Source organism: Balaenoptera borealis (assembly GCF_965194805.1).
Source record: "Balaenoptera borealis genome assembly, chromosome: 15".
NCBI lineage: Eukaryota > Metazoa > Chordata > Mammalia > Artiodactyla > Balaenopteridae > Balaenoptera > Balaenoptera borealis.
The window spans coordinates 37,647,460-37,667,032 of record NC_138871.1 but is presented as its reverse complement, the minus strand read 5'-3'; the positions used below and the strand labels follow the sequence as shown (position 1 = coordinate 37,667,032).

At 40.8% G+C, this 19,573-nt stretch overlaps 1 protein-coding gene across 7 annotated transcripts in view; it reads left to right on the top strand.

Annotated features, from left to right (window-relative positions):
* The window catches only part of UGP2 (UDP-glucose pyrophosphorylase 2), a 56,914-nt gene that overhangs the window by 35,110 nt on the left and 2,231 nt on the right, over positions 1-19,573 (top strand). For all 7 annotated transcript variants that reach the window (XM_082358186.1, XM_082358184.1, XM_082358183.1 and 4 more), the window contains 5 exons: positions 12,432-12,617; positions 13,932-14,065; positions 14,779-15,076; positions 16,220-16,417; positions 16,967-17,209. In XM_082358186.1, coding sequence (XP_082214312.1) covers positions 12,432-12,617; positions 13,932-14,065; positions 14,779-15,076; positions 16,220-16,417; positions 16,967-17,209 — 1,059 coding nt within the window. The remainder of the gene's footprint in view (positions 1-12,431; positions 12,618-13,931; positions 14,066-14,778; positions 15,077-16,219; positions 16,418-16,966; positions 17,210-19,573) is intronic.

The window sequence follows — 19,573 nt, the reverse complement described above, 5'->3', positions numbered from 1 at the left end:
CCTTGACAGGGTGTATATGTGTACCTGCACATATACACCCACACAAAAGACTAACTTTTAAAAAAATTCTTTTAATTGTGGTAAAATACACATAACATAAAATCTACCATCTTGACCATTTTTAAGTGTACACTTCAGTAGGGTTAAATATATTCCCATTGTTGTGCAACCAATCTCCAGAACTTTTTCATCTTGCAAAACCAAAACTCTATACCCATTAAACAACAACTCCCATTTCCCTCTCCCCCAAGCTCGTGGCAACCACCGTTCTGCTTTCTGTCGCTATGAATTTGACTACTCTAGGTACCTCATATGAGTAGATAAAAGACTTTTTAATCTTAGGTTTTCCTTCTGTTGTTTTGAAAATTGCTGAGTTCTGCTACCAACTACACATCCTTGGTTTTGCTTTCTTGGATGAATATGCGGGGATACAAAAGCCTGGGGGATTGTTCTGTGGCAGCATTGTTGCCAGCGGAACCACAAGCTGACACGGCCTGAGGGAGCGCCTGCTCTCTGGCCATGCTGAGAAGTCATCAGGTAGCATGGAGCCAGGTTAGGACGAGCAAAGTTTGGAAAGGCAGAGATATTATCAAAACGTGGGTTTTTCTCACCACAGAAGACCGTCTTAAACCAGGGTTTGGCAGACCTTTCCTGTAAAGGGTCAGATGATGAATATTTTAGGCTTTGTAGGCTGTGTAGTCTCTGTCATGATCGCTAACCTCAGCCGTGGTAGCATAAAAGCAGCCATAGATGATATGTAAATTAACGAGAGCGGCTGTGTTCCAGTAACACTCTGTGAAAACAGGTGGCAGATCTGACTATCCCACAGGCTATAGTTTGTTGACCTCTGTCTTCAACTATCCTCAAGCTACACATAACTGGAGAGAGACGGGGTGGAACCCATACCTGGGAGATCACTGAGCTGGTTTGTGACTTGGAGCAGAGAGAGAAATACAGTTTTATCAGATTTTTTTGCCGTATTTTATCAAATTTGTGCCATCTATTATAAGTTGTACCTTTTATGTACAACTAAGAAAAAAAAAGTGCAACCAATTAATTTTCAGATCCCGTTGGTTGTATGATGCATTCTGGTTTCAGAGATGTTAAAGTGTGGGGTGGGGTGGAGAGTGTGTCTGGATCAGTGATGTAGTGATAGCACAGCCAGCACCTGTCTTCTTACTGTGGGCCACACATTTTGCTTAGCACTTCACACATAGTGTCTCATTTATCCTCATAACAGATCAATGAAGTAGATGAAAAAGACTTTGAACAGAAAAATAATTTGCCATAATAAGCAGTGGAATCTAGGATCCAAACCCAGGCAGCCTGGCTTAAAGCCTGTGCTCTCAGCTACTTTACTATCCTGCCTCCTTCAGTTCTGGAGCAATCTTTTTATCAAATGATAAAATTCATGCTGGAATTGGCGTAGTTTATTAAAATGATTTGAATCAGGTTATGGAGGAAACAGCAGCTACATCATTTCCCTTTAGCATGTCCTTGCAATTTCAGACATTTCTCAGGACAGCCAAAGTACTGGTTTTCATCCATTATATGCCTGCTGGTGCCCTCAAAGAGGAATTATTATTTATGAACCTCTTCTGGAAATATTTTTAAAATGATAAAGTTTCCAAGCCAAACAAAACTTGTGCTGGAAGAAAAGTCTTGGTGCTGTGTGCACAGTAGTATCTGTGATGCCAGCCAGCACTTCTGGTCCTGCTACTGCAGAGGAGAGTAAGCACCACATACACTGTAATTCATCCTCTTCTGCATCTGTGAGCGTTGCATCAAAGATGGTGCAATCCTGCATAAGTAAGGCAGACTTCGCTGAAGATGACCTTACTGACTTTTAAAGATACAGAAAATGTATGAGCCATTGAGTTCTCGAAGTTTTGGAGAATTCTGGTGTTCCTAGCACAAGCCTGCATTCAACTGACAGAGCAAGCTGTGAGAGCTTGCCTTGGAGGGAGTTGAGGTTTTTAGTACTCAGGATCATCAAATAGGAAAGTCAAAATTGAATGGCAGTTAAAGATGGCAGGCATCTCAAAGTCCATCTACAGTGTCAACTTCTAATTCAAGCCAAACAGAAGCCTTATTGAAATTCAGTTTGGAGAGTTAGTTTATTTTTTGCTTTATTTGCATATTAACTTTCACTGGGAAATAAACAGCGTCTCTTATAAAGATTATTTTTATATTCTGTGAATGAAATTTCCACAGTAGTGAAGTTTTGTTTTTTGGGGGGATGGCATTGCACTTTCCTGAAAGAGAGTCCATTAACGTCTGATTTTCACAAGTGACTGATAGTTCATAAAGCCTGAGAATCATTGCTCTGAACTGAAATGTGGAGGATGAAGAAAAGGCATTTGGTGAAGTGAGTTTGCATGAGGGGGAAAGTGCAGAGACTTAAAAGCAAGAGATGTGGCACATGAGAGAGCCCAACGCTGCATGTCCCTGGAGAACAGTGTGTAGGGAGAGTAGGAGAACAGAGAGCAGAAGGAAAAAAGGGCCAAATCATTACGGACCTTGTATACCATGTCTTCTGTTTGGGATTCAATTCAGCTCCATTTAATAGTGAAACTCAAAATAATAGAGTAAGTGTAGAGAGACACAATCCAGAGCTAGTATGGCAACCTGGTGGTTATCAGGAACCTGCGCTTCTCTGTTTTGCCACTCTACTATTCTCAGCATATCTCCTTATGGTCCCCGGTGGCCACCTGAATGAACTCTAGTCATCGTGTCTTCGTTCCAAACAGCAGGAAGGGGGAAGAAGGGCACAACCCCTGCCCTTTCACAGAGACTTTCTGGAAATCTTTCAACTCACTTCCAGTTAATCACAGTGACCAGCACTTTGGCACAGATACCTGCAAGGGAAGCTGGAAATGTGGTCTTTTTTGGGGGATGGTGGTGTGCCCAGCTGACAAACAGGGTTCTGAAATGGAAGGGAAAAAATGATATTGGGGTAGGCAGCTAATGATCTCTGCCATGCCATGTCATTGCTTTGCTTTGTGAATGACGTAATCAGGAGAGAAACATCTTCAAATTTTATTTTCTAGAAGATCACCACCTGCAAGGTAGAGGGTGGATTGGAGGGAGGTTAGGAGACCATAGAGACCACTGCAGTAACATAGATGAGAGGTGAGTGGGATGCCGACTGTGACAACAGAGACAGTTTCCTGAGGCTGACAGGACTTGGTCATTGATCAGATGTGAGCAAGCTCTTGGCTTGGCAGTTGGGTGTGTCTTGGTGCCATAGAGACAGGAACAGATTGCTGGAAAGAGGAGGTCTACTAAGAAGGGGCTTGAAAAGGAACAGGAAGAAAGATGAGGAAAATAGAATGCGGTGTTTCAGAAGTCAAGGAGAATAGAGCATTTCAAGATCTAGGGAGTGGTCAATTGTGTCAAATGCAGCTGAGAGCACAGTTAGAGAAGTACTGATGTTATGGATAGGATTTAGCAATTAGAAGGATGTTGATGACCTTGGTAAGAGCAGTTCATTGAACTATGGAGAAAACCAGATTGCAGCAGGTGAGCGAGTGAAAGGGAGGTGAGGAAGTAGAGGTGAGTACAGCAACTTTTTCAAGAAGCTTTGCCTTTAAGAAGATGGAGAAAAAAGGGATGTGAGTATGGAAAGGGGTGAGTGAGTGTATGCATTGCTGTTTTCTTTGTTTTTTAGATGTCAAATATTTGAATTTGTTCATGCTGATGGAAAGGAATAGAGAGGGAGAGGTTGATGCTGGGACTGGGAGATTGATGAAACGGGGATCTTGAGATGGGCACTGGCAGAGAGATTGCCTTAGGGTGGGGGACAGGTCTTCCTGTGACGAGAAGGAAGGGGAAGCAGCAAAGGTGGAGATGCAGGGAGGTCCCGAGGATCTGATCTGGTGTCAGAAGGTCGAGGGCATTCCCATAGAGGATGGCTTTATTTGCTCTATGAATAGCAGTTGAGCGTATCTTGGTGGCCAAGGGGTTGTTGGCAAGGGTGTTGGTGGAGCGTGTGATAATGTACATGATTTGCCAGCTTTTCCTGAATGAGAAAACAAATCTCTGGATTAGGTATGATTTTTTCTGTCATTAAATTAATTGCTAGGAGCTTTCAAATGACCCAGATTTTGGTCATTACATTTAGAAATGTGAAGTGAAGAGACAATGTGAGAAAGTACCTAGCACAGGCCTTGGTACACAAAGTGAGGGTTTGGTGAATAAGCTGATGTTCTTGGAACACTTCCTGTACATATGGAGCGTCATTTCAAACTCTTTTTTACTGTTACACAGCTCTTTTCTTTCAGGCAAACTTGCTTCTGTTGAAAAAAAAAATTTCGGATTGCAATAATCACACCCTTGTGAACCATATAACAGGGCAGCACTGTTAGCTTGTCTGGCACCGTCTCCAGGAATAGCACGAATATGCTACCAAGAACCAGGTTAGACTGTTGCTAATGGGAACATGTCTCCATGACAGTGTGATGAATTCAGCTTTTCTGATAACTGGAAAGTAAGTTGTGAGCAGACTTGGCAAGATACAGTTCACGTTAGACAGTTTTTAAACAATCTTTTTAAAAATCTTTCGATTTCTACAGAAAAACTAGATTGACATCCTAGAGGGAAGAATGTTGTTTAAAGTATGTTCTTTCATAGATTGCCAACTCCTTTCTTTTGTTCATTCCCCAGAGGAAGTTGGGTGTTTGACCCATTCTTTTCTCCCAGTGAGAAGAGAACACGAGTGGCCTCGTCTCCGCTGCGCATTTTGAGGGAGTCTCACGCGGTTTGCCCCACCTCACCTGTAGGGGTTGCCCTGCTGTATATTTACGTGCAGCAGAGGTCTTCTTAGAATACTGAATTCTATTCATGTCTGAATAGAGACATGAAAGAGAAACAGGGTGATTAGGATTGAAAGCACAAAGATAGCACTAGTGACTGACTAAAGTGATTCAATCAGAGTAACATCAAGGCCACATCCGGCAGTGCATGGTACTCCCTGTTGTCTCCCAGCACCTTCCGTCTTTGCCTGAGTGGATGTCTTTGTGCATTCTCCTGGGGGAGCTGAGAAGGAGAAAGTGGAGCACAGGTCTCATAATGTTTCGTTGACTAGGTGTGTCCAGCGTAACTTCAGCTGTTGCCAAGCAACCTTCTAACACAGGTCCCCTTGGCTTGTGGAAATAAACCGAGCTCTGTGGGATTGCTTGGTGAGGTCCCTGGTGGAGGGTGTGTAGCGTTCTCTGTAGCATCACCAACAGAGAGAACTTGTGTTGGCGTGTTGGGTGATTTGTGTGATGGAAAGCTGAGCTTACCACCTAATTTAACCTGTAATAAGCTGTAAACCAAAAGTGTCCTGGCTTCCTGGACTCACACAATCGGTGCCTTTCTGTGTGTCTGTGCCTGCGTATGGGAGTGTTGTGGGTATAAGTCGAAACCTAAGTAAAAGTGGAGGCTTCGAACAGCAACACTAACTTGATGACTCTGGACATCTTTCCCCTGGCTGTACCTTGTTACTTCACACCTTGTGACTTCTTCCCTTTCTCTCCATAGTCCTTTTCTTGTTAACAGTCAGTTCCTCAGTGGTACTGGTATTTAATTAGCTGCTTTTAAGAATTAGCAAGACAAGTAGGTGTTACTGAAAGCACCACCTAAAGAACCATGGTTCCTTGACATTTGTAGGGTGACTCCCTGCCCACTTAACTTGGGGTACAAAGTTCTAAATATGGCACTTCACAGAGAATTCTGGGCCCTAACCTGAATGGTAAACAAGTCTTTCTACTTGTGAGTTGCCTGGGCCTGTACCCAAAAGTCTTCATTAGCTCGGTGTTGGAATTTAGTGTTATGCTTGGATCAGCTTGTTTTATTTCACTCCAAATATTTGAACAGTAATTCAGAAGTACATTTTAAATTTAAACTCAAGTTCTTAAGATACCAGTCTTGGGAAGATTTGAATTAAAACTAAAAGTATACTTAATATACCTTTTGGCTGAAGGCCAAATGGCCTAGTGTTAAAATCATTATGAGGCTGAGATCTTTTATTTATCACCATTATAGAATAAATTTTGGGGATACAAGAAAAAATTTGTTTAGCCTCCGTAGACTTAGTCATAAGGAATTGTCTTTTTTTTTTTTTTTTTTTTAAGTATTTGTTTATTTATTTATTTATGGCTGTGTTGGGTCTTCGTTTCTGTGCGAGGGCTTTCTCTAGTTGTGGCAAGCGGGGACCACTCCTCATCGCGGTGCGGGGGCCTCTCACTATCGCGGCCTCTCTTGTTGCGGAGCACAGGCTCCAGACGCGCAGGCTCAGTAATTGTGGCTCACGGGCCCAGCTGCTCCGCGGCACGTGGGATCTTCCCAGACCAGGGCTCGAACCCATGTCCCCTGCATTGGCAGCCAGACTCTCAACCACTGCACCGCCAGGGAAGTCCAGGAATTGTCTTCTTTAAAAGCATTCTAGTAAAATGCATGCTTTGAAGATTGATTAGTGAGAGCAAAACATATTTTTTCTCTAAATACTTTATATTCTTTATGGTATGTGGATCAAAGATGTTTTATCATGAACATACATGACTTTGGAGGGTTTTTTTCTCCTGGTGAAACTTTAAGGCAACAAGGTTGACATTTGGTTTTTAATTCATCTGCACAGGAGGTGAAAAATCCCTATTAGTACTTTTTCTAAAAATGGTTCCTAAATCTCACTTTGTTTAATGCTGTGAGTGTTAGTATACCAAACAGTTCTTCAAAGAGTAGAATTAAGATATAATCCAGTTTACATTATTCTGCCTGATATTATTATTTAAATTTGTGTAAACATTTGTTGGCTCAAAAAGGAAATTATATTCTTCCTAAAGATATCTAATATACTCAAATGTTGTGTTTATGTGTTTGGTTGAATGTCTTGTGATGTGATGTCAGTGTCATTAAAGTGAAAAAAAAAGATTGTATTGAACAAAGAAGGATTTTGGCAGAGTTTTATTAAAACAAATTGAAACATGACTCTCATCCCTCAGTTGATTTTTTTTTTTTTTTAACAGACCATCTAGAACTGCACATGCCACTAGCCATGTGTGTTGATTTACATTTAATATTAAATAAAACTTCAGTTCCTCAGCTGCATTTAGCACTGTCTGGAGAATGACAGTGAAAAAAATGCCATCCTATTGATCTTTTGACTACATACTTAAATTTCTTTTTACATTGTTTACATTTTTGTAAAGTTTTTGCCTTGAAATGACAGGCTGCCCATCCCTCAGAGATACTAGTAAAATCACAACTCGGGTGTTGAGCAGTGTCTGAAACCCCAAGCCCTGCCATTCTGTCCTGTTTTCACATGGATCCGAAAGATCAGCGTTTTCTTAGATTTATACTTTTAGAACTGTGGTTACACCTGTAATGTTCTTTTCATTCTTTCAATTCAAAGTTAAGAGAGTATTGTTATGTTCATTAAATTCAAATAAAGAGAATCCATTTTCTGATTTACTAAACTAAGACTTCAGAACATGTATTCTATTCCAGTTTTAATACCTGCAAATGGAATAAATAAGTTATATATATAGGCTCAATTTGCCATAGAATTTGCCAACCTGTACCTGTATTCCAGTTCTTCATATCAATCCTGCCTTCTCTCAGATCTGTTGCATACACACACATCAACTTTGTTAAATAAAAACATGTTTCTGGAAAAACCTGCATTAATTTGGAATCTCCTCAAACATATAAGCCACTTTAAAAAAAGAATGCTAAATAAACCTTGAGGACATTGTGCTAAGTGAAATAAGTCAGTCACAAAAAGACAAATATTGTATGATTCTACTTGCCTGAGGCACCCAGAGTAGTCAAACTCATGGAGACAGAAAGTAGAAGGGTGATCGCCAGGGGCTGGGGACAGGAGGGAGTGGGGAGTTGTTTTCTAATGAGTATAGCTCCAGTTTTGCAAGATGAAAGAGTTCTGGAGATTGGCTGCACAATAATGTGAATGTACTCAATACTACTCAACCGTACACTTAAAAATGGTTAAGATGGCAAATTTTATGCTGTGCATATTTACTACAGTTTTAAAAAAAAGAATGTTATAAAGCTGGTTCTCCGACTTAAGGTTTTCTTTGAGAGTGTCTTGGCTCTTCCTGGCCCTTTGTGTTTTCATACATACATTAAATTGGCTTGTCAGTTACCACACAAAAAACTCTTGAGATTTTTATTAGGATTGCATTGATCAGTTTGGGGAGAATTAACATCTTTACATTAGCAAGTCTTCTAATTTACGAACATGATAAATAAATCCCTGAATTTAGTTAAGTCTTTTACTTTTTCTCAAAAATGTGTTCCGTGAATAATCTTACGTATCTTTTGTTAGATTTACTGCTAGATATTTGCTATTTGCTATTTTTGATGGTTTTATTATAAAAGATACCTTTTAAATCAATTTTATTTTCTAATTTTTTTACATATAAAAGCAGTTAATTTTTTACCACCTTTAAACATTTTAAAGCATACAATTCAGTATTGTTAAGTACATTCATATTGTTGTGCAACCAACCTCCGTTAACTCTTTGATCTTGCAAAGCTAAAACTCTCAACCCAATAAACAGCAACTCCCCTTTCCTGGTAACCACCCTGCTACTTTCTGTCTCTATGAATCTGACTGTTATAGGTGCCTCATGTAAGTAGAATCATACAAGTATTTGTCTTTTTGTGTCTGGCTTATTTCACTTAATATAATGTCTTCAAGGTTCATCCATGTTGTAGTATGTATCAGAACTTCCTTCCTTTTTAAGGCTGAAAAATATTCCATGTGTGTATATACCACATTTTTTGTAATCCATTCATCTGTTGATGGACATTTGAGTTGCTTCCATTTTTGGCTATCTTGACTACTGCTGCTAAGAAGGTGAGTATACAAATATCTCTTGAGAGTCTGCCTTCAATTCTTCGGCGATATACCCAGAAGTGGAATTGCTGGATCATATGATAACTCTATTTTTAATTTCTTAGGAACCACCATATTTTTTTCCTTAACAGGTACACCATTTTACATTCCCACCAACAGTGCACAAGGGCTCCAAAACCAGTGGCTTTTTTTTTTTTTAATTTTTGGCTGCGTTGTATCTTTGTTACTGTGCGCGGGCTTTCTTTAGTTGCGGCGAGCGGGGGCTACTCTTTTTTTTTTTTTTTTTAATATTTATTTATTTATTTATTTATGGCTGTATTGGGTCTTCGTTTCTGTGCGAGGGCTTTCTCTAGTTGTGTCAAGCGGGGGCCACTCCTCATCGCGGTGCGCAGGCCTCTCACTATCGCGGCCTATCTTGTTGCGGAGCACAGGCTCCAGACGCGCAGGCTCAGTAATTGTGGCTCACGGGCCCAGTTGCTCCGCGGCATGTGGGATCTTCCCAGACCAGGGCTCGAACCCGTGTCCCCTGCATTGGCAGGCAGATTCTCAACCACTGCGGCACCAGGGAAGCCCCCGGGGGCTACTCTTCGTAGCAGTGCGCGGGCTTCTCATTGCGGTGGCTTCTCTTGTTGCGGAGCACAGGCTCTAGGCGCACGGGCTTCAGTAGTTGTGGCACATGGGCTCAGCAGTTGTGGCTCACTGGCTCTAGAGCTCAGGCTCAGTAGTTGTGGCGCACAGGCTTAGTTGCTCCGTGGCATGTGGGATCTTCCTGGACCAGGGCTCGAACCCATGTCCCCTGCATTGGCAGGCAGATTCTTAACAACTGCTCCACCAGGGAAGTCCCTAAAAGCAGTGTTTTTTGTTGTTTTTTTTAAATACTGACCATGTATCTTCAATGTTGCTATGCTCACATTATCCTAACAATTTATTTTGTGAGGTCTTTGGATTTTTCTACATGTAAAATCATATCATCTGTGAATAATGACAATTTTGTCTCTCAATGGTTACGTAAACTGAATACATGGCAGTGAAAAGTGAATGTATTACAGCTGCATGCATTAATGTGAATAATTCTTAAAACATAACATTGAATTAAAGAAGCAAGTCACAAGAGGATACTTTATAGTATGATTCAACTTATTTAAAAGTTTAGAGACAAAATTAAGTAAAATATTGTTATCATTATGAATGCATACATAGGTGGTAAAACTACAGGGAGTCAAAATCAAGGTGGTTGTTACCACTAGGGGTGGAAGAGGAATATGATCAGGGACAGATGCATGCAGGCTTTTACGCTATGGCAGTATTCTTTTTAAATTTAGGTTATTCTTTCTACCATATATGTGTATTTTGTAAACTTTTGTATGTGTGATATTTCACAATGAAAGTATTTTTAGGTGAAATTGGAAAACATAGGCCTGTCTCACCATATGTAGAAAAAATAATTTGCTTCTATGTATTCTATTTTTTTTAAAAGTGTATTCAAAGAAACATTAAATAGGTAAAAATATTTCCGTACTAAAACAGTTTTACCTAAAATGAATACATGTACTAGGGGTTTTCAGTTAAATTGATTTTCACACCCTTGTGAGGCTTCTGTAAATATCAAACTCTTTTCTGGGAAGTCAGAAGCAACTGCTAGGGACTTGCCTGGTGGTGCAGTGGTTAAGAAGCCGCCTGCCAACGCAGGGCACACGGGTTCGAACCCTGGTCCAGGAGGATCCCACATGCAGCGGAGCAACTAAGCCCGTGCGCCACAACTACTGAGCCTATGCTCTAGAGTCCATGAGCCACAGCTACTGAGCCCCGTGCACCGCAACTACTGAGCCCACGTGCTGCAACTACTGAAGCCTGTGTGCCTAGAGCCCATGCTCCACAACAAGAGAAGCCACCGCGATGAGAAGCCCGTGCACCGCAACGAAGAGTAGCCCCCATTCGCCGCAACTAGAGAAAGCCCACACGCAGCAACGAAGACCCAACACAGCCAATAAATAAATAAAATTAAAAAAAAAAAGTAACTGCTAAATGGAAATGGAAATTCTTGGCTTTTAAAAGATAATCGGAGGGCTTCCCTGGTGGTGCAGTGGTTGAGAATCTGCCTGCCAATGCAGGGGACACGGGTTCGAGCCCTGGTCTGGGAAGATCACGCATGCCGCGGAGCAACTAAGCCCGTGCACCACAACTACTGAGCCTGCGCGTCTGGAGCTTGTGCTCCGCAGCAAGAGAGGCCGCGACAGTGAGAGGCCCGCGCACCGCGATGAAGAGTGGCCCCTGCTTGCCGCAACTAGAGAAAGCCCTCGCACAGAAACGAAGACCCCACAGCCAAAAATAAATATAAATAAATAAATTAAAAAAAAAAAGATAATTGGAAAATAATTGGCTTGGTCCCATTTGCTAATAACTCTTTTGAGTAGATATAATGTGCCTAAGAAATTCTCAGTAATAGATACTTGAAGTGTATGGCCAGGAATCCACATTTGACATGTATGTATTTTTGACCAAGTATACAGGGATTTTTGCCTTCACGGCCTAATCACTGAAATGTGAGCCCATCAACTCCTTTTCCAGTCATAGACTTTATTCATCATACACACACACATACACACACACCATCACACACACCTACATGTAGTAGGACATGAAAACAGCAAAGTGTATGATAGGGTTTTATTTTTTCAGTCCCCTCAAGTGTTATCTATCCTCCACCATCATGTAACCAAAGAGTACATTTGATGACCTATTTCATTAAAGAAAAATAACAACAAATGTTCTTCTGTAAATGGATAGAAAATATACTGTGATCTTTTTAAAAGCTTTCGTTCTTGTTACAAGATGTTTAGACTTGCTTGTGCCCCTTCTTTAAACAGAAGAATTTGAGCTTCCACTGTGTCATTGTTCCTTCCCTGTGAGGGATAAATTGAAGATGAAGGTTCTGTGCTCATTTCGAACTTGTTTTACTGTTTACACAGCTCATTTTCTTTCAGGCAAACTTGCTTTTGTTAAAAAAAAAAAAAAAAAAAGACTTTCAGATTGCAATAATCACACCCTTGTGAACCATAATAGAGCAGGTACTGTTAGCTTGTTTTGAGTATTTGGCACTGTCTCCAGGAATAGCATGAATATATTACTAAGAACTGTGTGATCGTATATATACTTCTCCAGAACTGAAGTAGATTCATAGTGTACCAGAAATAGTCACAGATTTGATGAGTTTTGTGCACCCTATTTGCTATGTTGATGCAAATTGAGAATTCTGAGTTTTTGAAGGTAGTCCAAGAGACTTGGGTGTTCTCACCAGCCAGACAGATATTTGTAGACTGTAACTTTTCCCCCTCTTGTACTCCATTGTACTGTAAATGAACCGCTGAACTACTTCTGTGTGCAAGGGAAGTTGCCAATGAGAACTTGATTTTGAACCAGAAGGGCCCTGGACATTAAAGGAAATGTAGTTGAAACTTTCCACAGAGAAAGCAGACCTCTTTAGGGAAGCATGGAAATAACCTTGGTATTGATTTGGTTTAACCTTTTATAAAGCTGTTTGAATTATTCTATAATTTTTTTTAAATTTCAGATTCAACCCTATGAGAAGATAAAGGCCAGGGGCTTACCTGATAACATATCTTCTGTGCTGAACAAGCTGGTGGTGGTGAAACTCAATGGTGGTTTGGGAACCAGCATGGGCTGCAAAGGCCCTAAGAGTCTGATTGGTGTGAGGAATGAGAATACCTTTCTGGATCTGACCGTTCAGCAAATCGAAGTGAGTAGTAGCTGTTAGCCTTTCTCATGAGCTAACAAAATCATTTTTAGTTTTTAGGGTATTGTAAATGTTACCTTATAAAATAACAGATGTGGATTTGAACTAGTCAAGGAGCTTGCTATCTTTAGTCTCTTTATTAGTGTATAAAAAAGGTTTGGTGTTCTAAGAGCAAAGCCTTAGGGTGATGTAAAAGCTTTTGATCTTTAAATAGCATTTGTGGTGCTGAAGTCTCTGGATCTCTTCGGATTCTCCTTTGATCTCCCCACCTCTCTCCCCCCTTTCTGTCTAGTAGCCTTCATTACAGCTGGGATGATCTGGCTTTATTAACCCCTTTTGGGAGGCTGGGGAGAATTTCATGTATCTGGTTGGGCACCGTGGATGCTAAGGACTGTTGTTGGCTTCTCTCTTGATCATAGTCCCTAAAGTCATTAATCATAGACCATAAGCTCTGCAGGGGCAGTGGCCCTATCTTTTCCATCTCTTTATCCCTAGTGTCTCATACGGTGCCATCAACCACAATAATAATAGCAGTAGCAGTGGCTAACATTTATCCAGCACTTACCATACACCAAGTGTTATTCTGAGCTCTTTACATGAATTGACTCATTTGTTCCTCTCCACAACTCTGTGGGATAAGCACTGTTATCATCCCCATTTTACAGATGAGGAAACGAAGACACAGAGAGGTTGATTTACTTGCCCAAGGTTCCCTAGCTAGTTAGTAAGTGCAGAATCAAACTCTGAACACAGGACAGTCTGACTTCTAATATCCTATTTTCTTCTCACTCTGTTGCCTCTTAGCTCTTCCTAGAGATGGAACAGATTTCAGTTGGGGTAAAATTACAATTCTTAACATGAATCCTGAGAATAGGGAGACATGTCTTTGTAACATTTATACTTTCATCTCCACAGTGCTTTGGACACAGAGTAAATGCTTAGTCTGTGTTTGCCCATCCAGCAAGGCCATAGGGCATTGTGGCTGGGCACACAGCTGCAGAGTCAGACTGCGGGGTTGAGGGGGGCGGTGTCCTTGTTCTGCCACTGACCTGCCACCTCTCTGGGCCTCAGTTTAGCCATCCATAAAATGCAGACAGTAGTTTCTGTCTCATAGGGTTGTGACTTAATGAGCAAGTACATGGTGAATTGATTAGCAAAATGTCTTATGCTAAATAGTTATTTTTATTGCAAATCTGTATATTTTACTACTTATAGATGATGTTTTGGACATCTTGTGATTAACCAGAGAGTTAATTTTACACTTTGAAGCAAAAGAAAAGTAAGTCTGGGTAGTCTGATTGTCGTTTTCTTCCCTAGCATTTGAACAAAACCTACAATACAGACGTTCCTCTTGTTCTAATGAACTCTTTTAACACGGATGAAGATACAAAAAAAATACTACAGAAGTATAATCACTGTCGTGTGAAAATCTACACTTTTAATCAAAGCAGGTACAAGGAGTAAAAAAATTAACTCTGGGGGGATGTTATTCCTGGGAAAGAAGGACTTCTTTGTTTTGTTTAAACAGAGCAGCCTCAAGATGTACAAGTGCCAAAGACTGTCTGCAAGTGTTTAATGCCCTTAAAGGCTGAACATTTGTTAATAGATATGTGATAGTTGCAATCACTCTGTGGTTATGTAACTTGGACTTCTTAAAAGAGAATCTGCCTGAGATTCTGGTTCTCACCAGTGGTAGGAAGCAGACATCCCTGAGCACTAACCTGCTGTTGATTTTCTGGGAAAGTACTAACCTGCTATTGATTTTCTGAATATATCTATTGGTAAGAATGAACACCATTTCCCAAATAGGTTTTCAGGGAAAAGAACAATCCCACCACCAAATAAGTTTGAGAAAATTTACTTAATATGTCTCTCCTCTCTTAAGAAGTCATAAAACATATTAATGTCTTAAAAATATGAGGTGTCCTCCCATCTGCATGACCATGGAATACTTTTTTTTTTGCAGCTAATATTACTATCTAGGAAGCTGATTTTTTTGGTCAACACAGATAATGAGAGATTTTCTTAAATGGATTCACTTATGATTAAATTACTACTGATAGACTGAAAGGGAAGTTTTATTTAACTTTAAATGCATTATTTTACTTGAAGGTCTGGAATGCTCTAAAGAGTTGATACTGAAAAAGAACTTTTTCTTTTTAAGGTACCCGAGGATTAATAAAGAATCTTTACTACCTGTAGCAAAGAATGTATCGTTCTCAGGGGAAAATACAGAAGCCTGGTACCCTCCGGGTCATGGAGATATTTACGCCAGTTTCTACAACTCTGGTTTGCTCGATACCTTTATAGGAGAAGGCAAAGAGTATATTTTTGTGTCCAACATAGATAATCTGGGTGCCACAGTGGATCTTTATATTCTTAATCATCTAATGAACCCACCCAATGGAAAACCTTGTGAATTTGTCATGGAAGTCACAAATAAAACACGTGCAGATGTAAAGGTAAATACTGAGAGGAAGCAGTTTGGGGATTCACATCTTCACATTTCATAGTTCAAACTTTTTATTGGAAAGTTTCTGTGTTTAGAAACTTGATAACATCATTGTAAGCTAGAGTGGGATAGTACTCTGGAGTACCCTAAGTTCCATCTGATATAACTGTGTGTATATAAATCCAGGTTTAATAGTAGTAAAATCATCTTTATTTTGTGAATAATCTGTATGGGCAATTTTAACTGAAAACAATTCCACATATATTTACAGGATAATCTGAAACATATGTGAAAACACTTTCAGTAACTTTGTTCAAACCATTAATATTCTTCTAGTTTGGTGCTTAAACTTGTTTTTTATTTAATTATTCCTTTAATGAAAATTTACTATTTCTATTTCTACAGTATGTATTTCTCTCTGTATATTTTTTATCACTGTAATATCTGTTGTTGTTAAAAAAAAGCAGTTTGATACAAAGCAAAAATTTGTTTTTTTCACTTTGCATGTTTAGTGGTGATGACATTTGGCCTTTGATGGAATGGTACACAAGGTTTTCTCCTTACCCTCAGGGAGTAAGAAAAGTGGGCAGTGTGTGAATACTAATATGGTTGGTCCCAGGGCTGGGTTCTATGCCTCTTGCAAATGACCCCCTCACACATGAGTAGACGTCCCTTCCCTCTTCCCACACTGCCATGGCCTCTAGGCTAAGACCACTCAGAGGTCCCTTCTCCTCCACTTGTGCCTGTCTTGACTTTACTCCCCTTATCCTAGAGGTAGTCAGAGCAGGGTTGTGAGGTGGTAGGATTGGTTGTTTGGTAATGGACGGTGGTTTGAGAATAAGAGGAATGTCTGTTCTTGTAGGAGATCTTTGGAAAGTGAGTGAGGAAGACTCTGATGTACTCCCAGGGCTTTTATTATTGACAAGAGGGCGTGTATACAGTATAAGATGACAGACCACCTGAATTATTTTCTTTGGTTCTACTTTAATACATGTGTTGCTTTGTATCACAGATCGAATCACTGCCAATGCTTTTTATTTCTGGGGGATTTTGTCATGAGTGTCTTTTCTATATCGTTCGTAGACTGTAAACAATGTAGTATGGCTGTAATTGGGAGAGATGTGGAGGCACTCACTCTTCTCTGCCTTTCTAGGGTGGGACACTCACTCAGTATGAAGGCAAATTGAGACTGGTGGAAATCGCTCAAGTGCCAAAAGCACATGTTGATGAGTTCAAATCTGTATCAAAATTCAAAATATTTAATACAAACAACCTATGGATCTCTCTTGCAGCAGTTAAAAGACTGCAGGAGCAGAATGCTATTGACATGGAAATCATTGTAAATCCAAAGGTAAGCCAAAGTTGCAGGCCATCAGGCTCCCTGGTTCCGATCACAGCCTGCTACACACAGACCCACTGCCCACTCCCTCTGGCTCATCTATTCCATGGGTCACTGCTTTTCGCCTAGTTAGTTTCTTCAGTTCCTGGCCCTGTCTTTCAGAGTCGACACCCATCCCTTTAGTGTGCCAGGCGAGCCATGGTGCCCTTACTTGACCCTGGGCTGTGGTAGTGGCAAGAGCACTGGGCCCAAAAGTAAAGGGCCCACCTCAGTCCTGTTGCTCTGGTACTGATAGGCCTTTTGGTCACAGGCATCTGTGTGGGTTTTCTGAACCTTCGGTTCTTTCTCATAAAATGGAAATGTTACTGAGAAGAGTTATGAAGCTGAAAAAGATCACATATATATAAGCACCTGGCATACGGTAGGTGCTTGAGAAATGTCAGTTCTCAAAATTCTGTTTCCTTCAATGGATCTCTGAAACCACTCCCCAAGTATTAACTAGCCCATGTGGAACTAAGTTGCTGAAACCTCTGTTTCTCTCTCCTGCTCCCTTTCTTACAGACTTTGGATGGAGGCCTGAATGTCATTCAGTTGGAAACTGCAGTAGGGGCTGCCATTAAAAGTTTTGAGAACTCTCTAGGTATTAATGTTCCTAGGAGCCGTTTTCTGCCTGTCAAAACTACATCAGATCTCTTGCTTGTGATGTCAAACCTCTATAGCCTTAATGCAGGATCTCTGACAATGAGTGAAAAGCGGGAATTTCCTACAGTGCCCTTAGTTAAATTAGGCAGTTCTTTTACAAAGGTACGTAATTATAAAGATGATATACATGTAAATTTGTATTTCTTAAATGTGTAATTATAAAGATATGATACATATGTGAATTGGAGTCTAATTACAGTCTTTGCTGCTGATCTATTATATTCCTCCATCTCTATTGTCTTTCAAAGGGAATCAATCATAGAAGGTGAAAATGTAACTCATTTTTTAACCGGCTGCTATTGAGTAGAAAAGAATGTTTACATTTTAAGACATTTTATCTTATGTCTTGTCTAAGACCATTACTGCTTTCATCAGTGAGAGAATGTTAATTCTAGTTTAACAAAATGTATTGAGCCTCTACCATGTGTAAGGCAGTGTTCTAGGTGCCAGGTATTTAGCAGTAAATGAAACAGACTAAAATGTTTGCCTTCCTGGATATTCTAGTGGGGAAGGATGATAATAAGCAAGTCAAATGTATAGTATGCCAAGTGATGGAAAATGCTAAATAAAGCAGGAGTAGGGAATGTGTGGGTGTGGCAGTGGTGGTGTCATTTTACATTGGGTGGCCATAGGGCCTCACTGAGAAATTGAGTACACCATGCAGGTATCTGGGGCAAAAAGCATTCTAGGCAGGAGGAATAGCAAGTATAGTAAAACGATCCTAACATGGTAAGTGGAATCCAAAAAACTTAATCACATAAAATGCTGTGAGGTTAATGAAGTGACAGGGTGAGCTTTTGTGGCTAGCGTGTAGAGTCCTGCTATGCTATCCAAGTCTATTCTAGTCCTGGTTGTGGTTTAGTGTCACCTGGTGTGGATGTGTGTACTGCCCTTATATATTCGGGGCTATGATTCTGGGTCCTATGGCTGGGCTAGAATTTCCAAGATAGCATCAGGTATTTTAGAAGTCTCCCTGGTCTTTCGTGCCTCCCTCATCTGCCTGGTTGGGCTGGGAAAATCCTGGTGCTACAAGGACCCACCATCTGCCCACATCCTGAGGTTAAGATTGCATTTTCCACCTAACCTCATCTTCCCTTCCCACTCTTTCTAGCCTCTTCCATACCCTGCAGGAGATAAGAACTTTAGCTGCCTCAGTTTGAGAACAGGGGCTGAGTGGGCAATGGCTACTTGCTCTGAGGAAGAACATGTCTTACGGACACTAGAGCACAGTGAGCAATGAGGGATGGGGGTGGGAGATAGTTGGTCAGAGAGATAACAGGCCAGATTGTGTAGAACCTTGTAATTGAATATTGGGAGCGTGGCTTTTTTTTTTTTTTTCTTCTGGGGGATGAGAAGCCATTGGAGAGTGTGAGCTGAGGGGTCAAGTTGACCAATCTGGTGGGCAAGGGTAGAATCAGGGAAACCAGGGAATAGGCTGTTGCTGGAATCCTGGCTTGGACCAGGGGTGGTTGCAGGGCAAATAGTGGAAAATGTTGACATTATATTTTGAAAGTTGTACCTACAACTTGCTGTTGGACTAGGTAGGAGGGTGAGAGAGAGAGAACGGTAAGGATGGCTCTAAGGTTTTTTGGCCTGTGCAACTGGAAACGTGGAATTGCCATTTACTGAGACACAGGAAGGCTTGGGTAGAGTAGGTTTAGGGGGAGCAGAATGGGGAGTTAAATTTTGGAGATACTGTACTTGGACCTTCAAATGGAGAAGCTGAATGTATGAGTGTGGAGGAGACATCTAGAAAAGAGGTAAATTTGAGGGTTGTCACTTTATAGCTGGTAATTAAAGCCATGAGATAAGGATCACCTAGGGAGTGAAAGGGGGGCGGGGAGTCCAAGAACTGAGCCTTGCGGAACTGTAAGGCTTAGAGGATGGGGACGAGGTGGAGGAAGCAGCAAAGATGACTGAGGTGTTGCAGATGAAGAACTGGGCAGAAAACCATGAATGTGTGTGGCCTGAAAGCCAAATGAAGAAAATGTTTCAAGAAAAGAGGGACTAATCATTTGTAGTCAAGTGCTGCTGCCGATTCAAGTAAGATGAATGAGAACTTACCGTTAGATATAACAGTTGAGAGGTTTTGGAGCCTGACTGGAATGGATTTAAGAGAATAGAAGAGAAATTGGAGATACGAGTATAGAAAACTTATTCAAGAGTTTTGCTTTAAAGAAAAACAAAAATGGACCTACAGGTAGAAAGGGATATAAGGTTTTAGAGGTTTTTTTTTTTTAAGTTGGGAGAATTTATAGCATGTCTTATACATTGATGGGGGTTGATACACTCAAGAGGGAAGGAACATTGAAGAGGGAGAAGGAATTGCTGGACACTATCCTCGGGCAGTAGCCATAAGAAGAGTTAGCCTTAAGTTGGAATAGAAATGGTCCAACCCCAGTACTAGGAGGGACAGAGTAATGGGCTAGAGGGCAGGTGGGTGGTGGTGGTAGAAGCCAGTGGAAG